General features: G+C 41.8%; 1 protein-coding gene across 1 annotated transcript in view; it reads right to left on the reverse strand.

Moving 5' to 3' along the window:
* Nucleotides 1–3,284: 3,284 nt before the first annotated feature.
* Nucleotides 3,285–12,162, reverse strand: part of igsf9ba (immunoglobulin superfamily, member 9Ba) — a 69,425-nt gene continuing 60,547 nt past the window's right edge. The window contains exons 18-21 of the mRNA XM_073488782.1: nucleotides 11,414–11,500; nucleotides 9,109–10,725; nucleotides 4,905–5,035; nucleotides 3,285–3,573 (exon numbers count right to left, since the gene is read on the reverse strand). Of these exons, the coding sequence (XP_073344883.1) occupies nucleotides 3,365–3,573; nucleotides 4,905–5,035; nucleotides 9,109–10,725; nucleotides 11,414–11,500 (2,044 nt within the window). The 3' untranslated portion in view covers nucleotides 3,285–3,364. The remainder of the gene's footprint in view (nucleotides 3,574–4,904; nucleotides 5,036–9,108; nucleotides 10,726–11,413; nucleotides 11,501–12,162) is intronic.

Below are 12,162 nucleotides of genomic sequence, written 5' to 3' on the forward strand. Positions count from 1 at the left end.
CAAAGATGGTACAGGAAGTGTGTAGAAAAGATCCCCTCATGGCCTGACGATGCTCTCAGATTTCCCTCCCATGTGTCCTGTGGCGTGTTACTAATCTAAATCAGGTTATGTTTCTCCTTTTTAGGCTGGGTTAATATTCTCAATATCATCACAAATATACTTTAGAGAGGGTACCTTGGAAGCACAGACAGACATTTGCAAACACACTATAGAAAACAGGTCATCTTTGAGTTCATTTGAATGTCACAAGTCGCTATTATTTGAGGTTATACTACTATTTTTCCAGTATTGTCTATCACTGTCATCACACCATGATACTGTTATGATAAGGACCTATAGTGTCTACCGGAGCTAGTTTAGTTGCTCAAACACACAGGGCCGAAAGAGTCGCTCGTGGTAACAGAAAAGAAAAAAAAAAATCTTTAGACCTCTATTCTACAGCACCACAAAGTTAAACATAGCACCAAGTCGTAATGTTCAAAGCAACTATGCCCTAACACACTTTTCTTTATCAAACTAATGTAAACACAATTTCCTCCACAGCACGTATTGTACATGACTATAGCATGTCTGTGACTCATAGAAAAAAGTTTCCTTCAGTTTTTATTTGCTTTGGACACCTGAAGGCGACAGATCTGGAGTGAATCTACATGTGTGCTCATGAAACGGGCAAAATACAGTATTACTTTGTTCCAGAAATATTAGTATAGAGGGCAACACACTTCTGCTTCTAAAGCTTTTTCCAATGGGCATTCACGTACTATACATCAGAGAAAATACTACTTAACTTGTGCAGCCAGCGGGCTATGGCAATAATACATTGTACGGTACTAACATTAAGGTTTCTTTTCTTCTCAGATAAAATAACGTCTGCTAAAGTATGACAAATGAGGCACCTTAAAATGTTTTAGAAACATTATCCACTTAAAGCCGTACTGTAAGCAAATACTTTTATATATAATCTAATTTCTTTTTCCGTGGGATCCTTCCCGTCTTTTCATACATCCTCATATAAGAACGTCTTCCTGTAAAACACGGTTTGATTTATCTTTACAAATACAATACATACCATGTACAGTACATAACAAATATAGATCTTTTTTCTTTCCTCGTATCTTACATGGAAACCAATTTGTTAAAGTAGAATATGCACTTCTTTTTCAGGCAATCATCACTTTCTCACTTGTCAAAAGAGATTTCAGTAAGCAGACATCGAGTCGATTCATTCATGTGGATATTCGTCGGAAAACCTCGGATTTGTTGGGAGCAGGTGGAGATATATCTGATGCGTCTTTAGCTGAACTAGCGTTGGCAATAAAAGGAAACCGGTTTGTTGTTTTTGTTGTTGTCGTCGTTGTTGTAGCCGTCAGAACGAAGGGAGCTTGGCTCAGAGCACACAGAGAAGTGAAACAATTTTGGACTTAAAGTGCCAGCTGCTCATCATCACCAATCGCAGCTGCACTATAATGGGTCATTCAATGTACTGTGACATTGGGACATTCATTTCCTGTACAGCAAAACATACATTCATTATCGGTTAGTGTCGAAAAATTAACAAACATACAGAGAAGTAGCTTGCAAGTAATATACAGTTGTTAAAGATAAACAGTCAGGGTGGCCATTGTTTGAATATTTCCCATTGCTTTTTAAAGGTGCAATATGTAGTTTTTGGGGAGAGATGATTTTAATCAGAAGAGAAAGATCTTCAATTACTTTAATGAAACAAACTCTCTTTATTTTCATGACCTTAAGGACAACACAATTTCATACTGTTTAACTTTGTTTATATGTGGCGGACCCTGCCACCTTTCTAGCTTCAGACAAGGTTCTGGGGACCTTATTTTCCTCTGAGGACTGCTTGTTTATCCACTTATGGAAAAAACAAATATTTGAGTTTGTATTATTATAATATATATCATTAATATTGTACATTTTTCTCCAAAACTACACAGTGCCCCTTTAACAGCTTTAAAAATCAGTCAACAGCTGTTGTTAAACATTAACATCCTTACTCTACTGGTTTGTTCTCTCATGTACAGTGCTTCTGTACTTTTCCACTCAGGTTATATTTATTGATTTATTTACCTTTTTTTTTTAACCTAAACTTCAGTTTTTTTCTATTTGTTCGGGTATTCTGGTTCTGTCCTATTACTTGGATATACACAGTTGGAGCAGGTACCCATTTTAAAATATAAATGTAAAAAACAAATAAACAAGAAACGAGAGTTATGCATCCTGTAGCATTTTCTCTCGTGTGTCCTTGGCAGAGAAAGTAAAAACACAGAATATCAGAGTCCCTCACTCCCCCAGAAGAGACAAGTATGTGAAGGCGAAGGAAAAAGGCAGTTTATGTTTGAAAAAACAAGAAGAAAAGGCAAAAAAAGGCACCTCCAGAGACGTGCCATGTTTCACAAATGATTCCTTAATAATGAAACACATACAGTACACTTCACAATTCATCACCCTGTTCTTCTAAGCCCTACAAGTCCGACCTCTGCTGATAAGTCCCAAATTATTTAGAGAGTTCTCATGAAGGCTATGATCTTTAATCTTAATACGGTGCTATAGCGATGAGTGTAAACACACTGAGCCATCAAGCACTAAAGTTAAGACAGTCCTCTCACTGTTGGCATTGGATCGTAAATCAAAAGAAACACAATTATGCCTGCTATTACTGATACTAAAAAGCTTCTAAATCAGATAAAGTTAGGCCATATTATCCATTTGAATGAGCGTGGTGTGTGTGTTGTGATATAAACCTTTTTAACCATACGTTTCATATGTAAAAAGGTCAAGTACGTACAGTATACCACAAGAATTACAGCAACTCTGCGTTTACTCTGAGGTATATTTTGTGGTAAGAACCCTGTGTTTAAATACTGACACTATTTGTATTGTAGGAAAGGTAGACTCATGTCCTTGTCCGAGGACGCACCAGGCTTCACAGTACACTGTTTCACTGAAAAACCTAAAGATATGGACCCCTCAATGACCAGTGAGTGAAAAATCTTTAACGTGTTGTGACATACTCAACCAACACATTGTTATTACTGTAGGAGGAAGCTTAATTCCCTTGTTTTACTATTTATATACATTATATATTTTCAGAGCATTTTCAAGTGAAACTCCTCAGAGACAAGTAGTGGTGACAACTCAGAAAAGCCATTGTTCTTGTCTGCAAATAAGATCTCCAACCCCGGCGTGTTCAGCTGGATGTTGTCCCCACTCCCCTAACACCGATGAACTTTTAGAGATTATAAGAAATGTATTAGCTTGATACAGGGAGCAGGGAGTGCTGAGGTTGGGTTATTATTTCAGGGGAGGTCAGTTTCGTCGAGTCCAATGGCTTGGTGGGCAAAATGGGTCAGCGTAGAGTCCCATAATTTGGGCCCTCAGAGTCTGCACTGGCCAGAATGCCTGTCTGGTCCTCCTCAGACTGCCTGCGGTGCAGGAAGGAGGTCAAATAGAGATAGGGGTTCTTCTTGTTTTGCCTTTTCCTCTTTCTGTGGAGGCTGAGATCCTTACCCTCTTGGGGTGTCTGAGATTGCTGCTGGGTCTGAGAGGGACATGCACCTGACAGGGAGGCAGAGAGAAAGCACAGGAGTAACACACCACCCACATGATTTAAAGGGACAGTTCACCCCATTTTCATAAATACATATTTTTCCTCTTCCCTGAGTTTTGGAGACATCTGCCCTCGAGATGTCTGCCTCCTCTTGAATATAATTGAACTAGATAGCAAAAAAGTTTTTTTTAAAAGAAACACATTTGAAAAAACTCTCCAGAAATCATGATTTGGATAATCCACAGTTCTTGTTGTGAGTGAATTCATGTAGGAATTATTTGTCCTTCTGTGTAACCACACAGAGAGAAGTGTGCATCTACTCATGGACGAAAGGCTAGCTAACTAAGCTAGCTAACGTTACAGCCATGAATGCAGAGTGGTGTAGGGATGACATATTTTTGTCGGCCCACCTGGAAGTTTAGATGGCCCTGGTTCTGTCAACAAAAAAGCTTATGGGATTTTTCAATTGGATTTTGGATTATTGCAGAAAATAAGATCTTCAGCAAACACAAGTTTATGATACGTTTAGTTCAGCAAGATAATCTTCACAGATGAAAACCACTCTCGTGATTTTTGAAGCATAAAAGTGATTGCCATAAGTAAAGAGCTAACGTAGGCTATTAACAAACTACATCGTGGTCGCAGTCATGTAAACGCTTTATAATTCAAGCATGGGGTGTAAATCTCTGCAGCCACTGACCTATTTTCAGGCATTTATCCAAAAAGCCATTGTGACGTCATCACAATGTAAAGTCTGTGGGTTGAGCGGGAACAACGGGAGTAAAGCTACTGCTCATGTTCAGCCGGACACATAACAGGAAGTAAACCCTGAAGCTAGAATACTTTATTGGTCAATATGTCAGGCCAACATTTCTCAATGGTCTGAATAGGCAACATCTTTGCATTCAGTATCTATCTCTTCTTAGAAATCTAAAATTACAGCTCATCAAGGAAGATGCCATCAATGTTTACATCCTGCACTGTCACGAGCACAACACAAGCTTTCCATCCATGAGTAGATGCACGCTTTCTTCTGCACAGTGATGTGATATACTTTGGTAGAAAGAAAATAGTTCAGACATGAAACTGCTCACAAGAAGGTGTGTGGATTGCCTCAAGTAACTGGGTCATGATTTCTGGAAAGAGACATTGCTGGTAAGTTTTTCAAATGTATCTTTTGGCACTACGAGCACCATCGAGCCTCCTGCCATCTTATAGTAAACGAATCTATATAAACAAATAGCACCAAAGGTAAGTAGCATATGTATTTTTGATTTTGGGGTTGAATTGTCCCCTAAAGATAAATCTCATGAATCGTCTCTCTGATGGTCGGACGAACCTGTTCTCCTTCCGGAGGTCGTGTTGTTATTGTTGTTGGCAGCCACTCCCTTGGCTTTAGTAATACAGTGGTGTAGCAGTGCTGGTAAGCTCTCAGACCCGGCAGGATCACTAGACGCACCTAGAGGTTCCCTGAGAAGAGGAGAGACAGCACAGCACACATCGTCCTGCATTAATCCAACAAGTCGTGTTCGGCCCCGTCTCAGATGTGAACAGACAGAACGTTTGCATTGCTATTTTTCCAGTAGGTGCTATCGTATGATTTGGTGAGCTCTTGTACTTCTACTGAGAGCCCTTTCACTAAGATGATGAATTTCAGCTTTCTATCTGCATTGATGGATGATAAAAGTTAGACACAAAGAAAGAAAGAAGGAGGGAAAGAAAGAGAAAAAGAAGGAAGAGTTGACTTAAGGTGGCAGTGGATTTGGTGAATTTATCAGCTATTAAGTTTCTTCTCAAACAGTCACGACATTAAAGACCCATCCAGCATTTTTAGGATTTTTGGCAACACAGACTACGTATTTATCCTTAAAGTGATATTGATTCAAAATTTTAGGGCCGATAATTGTCAAATCTGGGACATTTTATGGTCTTAGCAACACACTTTAGCTATAGACAATAAATGCAATTACTGTGCTGAAGCAGGTTTGGGTCTTTAAATAGTGACTGCCTCAGAAATGCAATATTTGTCTCTTTGCTGTATGAAACTCATAAAATGAAAATAATTTCTGGAACTGTAAATTGCTGTTCCAGTAACAATAAAGTCTTATTTTAGATTCTCTATTGTCAGTAAATGCATGAGTGTGTGCGCACTATCATGAAAGTAAAGTGTGTTTGCATACATATAAAACAGAAAATAAAGATCTCTTTTTGAACCCTGAAGAACTATTTTCATTTCATGAGTGATACATGCTACGTTTAATGAAAAATAATCAATGTTCAGTCAGTAAAAAATAACACCAAGACAAAGTATCTTCTCTGTCATAGCCTGTCGTAGAAGTAGTTTTACCTCATACCGAATACTCTGGACTCTTTGTTGTCCATCTCTCATAGAAAGATGCAATAAAATTCAAATTAAGTCCAAATAACCTCACAAACTTCATGTTTTAAGATCAGGTTCATGAGGCTCAATGTTGGCTCAATGTCTTTGCCTTTCAAAGAACTGATTGCAAACAGCTTCAAAACGTGACTTAACGTTTCATTAAGTCAAGTTGTTGTGCCAAACATGTATCGTTTCAAAAGGCTTAGGAACAGAAAGCTTTAGAGAGGCTGTCCATCACTTGTCACTGTGGAGAGAGAGATTGAGAGCCATTAGCAGAGAGGGGGAGACAAATCTGAGAATTGCAACAGTCCTGGACAGATAGAGAACATTTCCATTATCAGAGGCCACAGCGTGTTAAATATAGTACATTTCCATAGACATGAACACTGTACAGCACACTTTCATAAACATGAACACTGCGTACAGAGGCTTCACCATGCTGACGGGAGGAGATGGCAGGAAGAGGAAATGGCCGTTAAAGAACAAGTCACATGACAGGAAGAGGAAATGGCCATTAAAAAACAGTCACATGACAGAAAAAACGAAAGCACTTAGGACAACAAATGTGACAAAGAATTTAGTTTGAGAATTGTTGTTATTTGTTTGGTCGTAGAGAGAAGTTTAGAGAATGCATGCATGGCATTTTGCACATGGAACAAAACTTTAAAGGGGAATACTCCAGTCTATCATTCATGTGCGTCCTCTATTGATTCAAGGCTTTTTTTTTTTTTTTTTTGGTGCAAGGAAACATGTTCGAACAATCAAAAGACAAAAAATGCTTCTCCACAGTCCAAAACCGCTCCTCCTGCTTGCTCTCAAGCGTAATTACTGCAGCCTACGCCACAGCAGGCTTACTGTGCCTTGGAAGTGTATTGACAAATGTGTCCTGCAGTCATTATTACCATTAGTTGCACTTCACTTGAATCCAGCACAGAGGCACAACCCAAAGCGATTCCCCTTTAAAGGAGAGAGTGATTAGAGCCCTCCCCCTGCTGACCCCTCCCCTCTCAGACATGGGTCCGACCCTTACCTATTGCGGCGTAGGGGACCGGGTCACAACGCTGCCCAGATAGCTGAGATCAATCAAAAACAAATCACGTAAGACCCTTACCCTCTATAAAGCAGCAGCCCTATAAGCTACCTTCCCTTACAGGCCAGTGATAGTGCAGGAGCAAGTCTCTGCTTCATGGCTTTAGCTACTGTATCATGTAGCTTCTAGGGTTGTGAGGTGGGTGTGAGGGGGCGCAGGAATGTGTACAGCAAAGAAATACTATGGGGCATAATAGTATATGAGTCTCAGCTATGTTTTTATGTGGGTGTAAAAGTATAAAACTTCCTGCTTTATGTCTCACAGTCTGTATACAGGGGCACTGATCTACCAGAGAGGTGGGTGTCTGGGTGTGCGTGTAATTTGTTTGACTGAGTTTTTATCATTATATAGTAGGTACAGATTTCATCCTTTACTAATGGTTAAAAAATAATTTACTCGTGCTTTATAACACTGTTGTCAAGCTATAATAACTTCTGGTTTGCCAGGTTGTGGCTGGCTTTCTTTCTTCTCCAACAGGATAGCTGATTTGTCTTTTTATCTCTCTAATTCATTCATTCATTCATTCAAAAGTTTGAACTCCGATCATCTTGATAAGAGCTGCAGAGCATTTGGAGCAAAATGCAGTGACAGAATGTAACTAAATACATTTGTTCAGGTACTTAAGGTACTTGTACTTTACTTGAGTTTTTCTATTTTCTGCTACTTTATACTTTAAAGTATAAAGCTTTTCACTACTATATTTAAATGTAGTTACATTTAGTTACCAGTTACTCTGCTGCAGCAGAACTAAAGTACCACATTTTTAAATTTATTTATTTTATTTGCAATCAGATTAAAAAAAAAACACTGATTCTGATCATCACAAACCGGCCAGACCAATAATCGTTTGACCCCTAATATACTGTACATACATACATGTAAATATATGAATAATTTACTTTGACTGTTTTATACTTAATTACATCTATAGCCAGAAAATGACTTATGATACTGAAGTGCATTTAAGACCTTTAAACAAGAACTGTTTGTATGGGTGAATTTCACTTATACCAAAGTAACAGGATATCTTTACTTTTATGATTCACTGCTAAAATGTATTTTTCTACCGTCTATTCCTTATTTACGACTGCAGACTTGAATCCCTCCAAAAACACATTAATGATTACTTATTAACATTTATAAATACTGCCCAGATTACTTAGTTACTTTTGTTGTTGGATTATTGGTACAAAGCGAGAAACTCTCGGTCCTTAAATAATGATTTGTTAACATTTATACCTGCGCACCTGATGGTTCATTAACCTTAAATAATGACTAATGATGACTTGACTTTATTAACAGCTACAGATATTTTCACAACCTGGCAACACAAAGGTAGAGAATTAGTAAATCATTTATTAACCATTAATGAAGCCATTATTTGCAGCTTATAAATGTAATCATCATATAAATGATGAAGTTATAAAAAAGTTGTGTGTACTGCGCTACCGCTAGTGTTATAAAAATGATGTCAATGTTGATCAAATATACAGTTAATAATTAAAGCTGAGCATGAAAATAACTTTTTCCAGTGATTCACACATTTAGTTTTCCCTTTCATACTTCTTTCAGTAACTGATCTGATCAAATTTAATTTATATCCAGCTGTGAAAAATTGTTTACTTCAAAGTTTCAGTCTTCAAAATGGGGGACAGACAGATAAAACAGTATATGTGAGGTTTTCTGTATCCTCTAGCTTAAGTGATTCATCTTAATGTCCCTGTAGTTTTTTTTATAAAATAACTTCAATTTACATTATGATCAATATTTTGTGAGATTAAATATGTTCTATCAAATGATAAAGACAGTAATACATTATCTTAAAATCATATTGAGCTTTCACATGCCATCCTGTTTAGGTAAATGTCATTTTTTATGACACAATGTGTGCTAAATGCAATTACATGCCTTCTGCATATTAATGTACAATATGCATCTTAATTATGCCTAAATGGAGACATCAAAGTAAAACTGGTTAAATACTGAGGAAATTTGGAATAGAGAGCAGACGAGGAGACAAGTCTCCCCTTTAAATAAATATGTGACTATTCTCTACTGGAATGGATCACCTACCCTGAGGCTGATATCTGGAGCTGAGAGGGCTCTGAGGGCAGCATCTCCTCCTCTGTCCTTCTCTGGGATGGCCTCTGCCCGAAAACATCCCTGCCCTCCAGAGGGGGAGAGGGGGACTGGGAGGGGTAACTGGCTGCAGTGGAGGCATACGACATGTGGGCGTGGTAACTGGGGCTGGGTTGCCTGGCGCCCTGAGTGGGAGAGGCGGTCAAGGAGGACCTCCGGGAGAAACTGACAGTGGCTGAGGGCTGCAGGGTGATCTCATGCATCTCCAGAGACCGAGAGGTGCGGAGGATGCTGGGCCGCGGAGGGGGCCGCACTAGAATATCGGGGGAACCTGGCTGGGTGCTAAGGGGGCTTTGGGAGAGTGGTGAGAGGCGGGAGGGCTGGAGTACTAGCGGGGGTAGGCTGGGGTCTGCCCGGCGCCCCGCCCTCGGGCTGAGCCAGGACTGAGGGCTACTACTGGGGGCTGTGCTTGGGCTCCCTGCACGGGCTGCCGGGTCAGGGTAAGGCAACACTGGTACACCCACACCGTGGGCCGTGTGTCTGAGCTGGCCGAGACTCTGGGCCTGTTGCATAGCTAAACGCCTAACCGGAGGCCCCAGGGGCCTGTCTCTGCCTGGGGGAGCCACAGGGACCTCCAGCTGCAGGAGTCCAGGACTTGTTGGATCCTTTAGTGGAGGGAGGTGCAGGCGACTGGGGGGGAGAGAGTGAGGAGGGTATGGGGGTGGGTCAGGGAGGTCCTGATGATGTAAGGGATGGTGAGGTGGGTATATGAACCGTGGACCCTCTAGACCCAGGAAGGGTAACTCATGAGGCTGCCAGCTTTCAGGTGAGCGAGGAGGAGGGCTGTGTGTGTGAGACAGAGAATGGCCAGAGGCAGTGTACTGATGGAGCTCCGTCTCTCCACTCTCCTCGGGGATGGAGGGGTAACCAAAGGGCCCCTCGGCGGTGCCTGGGGGTGAGGACAGAGCGGAGCTACGCGGGCTGATGTCAGGCATGTAGAATGGTGGTGGAATCCCTGATTCACCGCGGCTGCCTAGATACCCATAGAATGGGCCCTGGGGAAAGCCCCTGTAGCGGGAGGCCGGGGCCTGCCCTGAGGCGTGAAGTGCACTGCCCTCTGCAAAGCTCATACCTTCCATGGCCCTGTGTAGGCGGGGGCTGTAGGTGGGGGGCTGCGTTGACTCCAGGCTGGAGGACGTTGGGGAGAGCTGGGGCCGCAGCGTGGGCATGATGGGCGGCAGAGGCCCAGGGTCAAAATCATTCTCCTCATCAGACTGCCGGAACTCAGGGTACATGTCAGACTCCTCTGCGAAGGGGAAGCCCTGGATGCGGCGGGGCGGTGGGCTGGTCTCCATGACGAAGCGGCCATCGGGGCCGCGGCTTATCAGCTCAATAGGCGTGGTGACCTCTGCCTCATACTTGGACACACTGTATTTCTTGCTGGCTATGGCACGCTTGGTTTTCTTGTAGAAGGAGAGCTCTTTGTCTTTATCTCTCAGAGGGCTGGGCAGCTTCCTGACGTACAGGCCTGGACCTTGGGAACCCTCCGAAGAAAGAGAGCGGGGTCGAGATGGAGGGGAGCTCTCTGGACTTATCTTCCCCGATGATAACCTGAGGAACGATGCAGACACAAGGGACTGGTTTAATTTAACACACACAGATGAAACCCAAAGGGAAAGTGCGTATTTTAAAAGAAAAGAAAAATCTCTAGATGAGGCAACAGGCATGAAGGCAGTTTCATTCTTAAACTAAACAGATGACACAATACAAAGCCAAAGCACTCTATCAAGGCAGCCATAATGAACTGCATTATGATAATGACCAGTTTATGGCAGCGGCAGCATCCTGATAGGACAGCAGCTAATGAACCAAGCCAGAATGACGGGATGAGAGACGCAACCATGACAACCGTATCACAGATCTATTGATTCTACATCTTCTTGAGCAGACGTGAGACCAATTTCCATATGCCGCACCAAATGGCGATGTGGGGAAAGCAGATGACATCTAACCAGGCCTCATTTGCCCACACCAGGAGCAGCACAGTCGACACTTACTGGGTCACTGAATGCATCAGGTAGACATACATTATAGAGAGTGCATATACACAGTACTGAACTGTACATGCAGCTGAGCTAATGCAATTTAATCCCTGTATGGTGCGTGGAAGTCTGTGCATGCAAATAGGCCAGCTTCGCTACAACATTGTCACTTGATAATTTCTATACAATGCATTAACCATGCAGCCAAGCCAGTGCAGTGCAGCACACTCTGTATTTTGGTGCAGGCAGGCACTCACAGGGGGCTGGCGGGCGGGGGCAAGAAACTGCTCCTGGCAGGCTCGTCCCAGCAGGGCTCTACCCCTGGCAAGGGGGTGAGAGGAGGCCTGCGATGGGAGACAAACGACATGGGCCTGGTTCATCTTTTGACTATGCCACTTGCAGGAAGGACTAAGTGTGAACTCCCTGATCTGCCTGGACCACTTCATCAAAAATAAACATCTGATACTGACGGTTTCCCTAAAGTCTCAGGCAAACAAACATTTCTTCTGGAATGGGATTCACACAGATTATTGTCACAAATGAGCTTCTCTTGAGATTGAAGTGCAGTCATACATGTACACAAGATTTACACACGGACAGACAAATACACACATGTAGCGGATACTGTACATTAAATGTGCAGCTAAACAAAAAAACAGCATTATTTAACACTCAGTTTCATGCAGAAAGCAGACAGCGTTTGAGGTTAAAGAATACAGATGGATCAAAAATCAATACACATACTGCAGCCTGGGCACTCTGGGTAATGTGCTTAAAATGCTGACTCGCTGCTTTGAACTTTCCTTAATCTGCCCATGATCCGCTAGAGGATGCTACTGTACATGTTCTTCCACACCCTTCCAGTAGCTCAAATATATAATCAATGTCTTCTTTTATCATCCACCTGGGCTTCTTCTTCTTCTTCTGCATGCTCATTCATTTTGTAAGTTTAATAAATACACCATGTCTTGCCTTATTACCTCTTTTAAATGCACAGGAGAAAGCA

This window comes from Pagrus major, chromosome 2 (genome assembly GCF_040436345.1).
Source record: "Pagrus major chromosome 2, Pma_NU_1.0".
Lineage (NCBI taxonomy): Eukaryota > Metazoa > Chordata > Actinopteri > Spariformes > Sparidae > Pagrus > Pagrus major.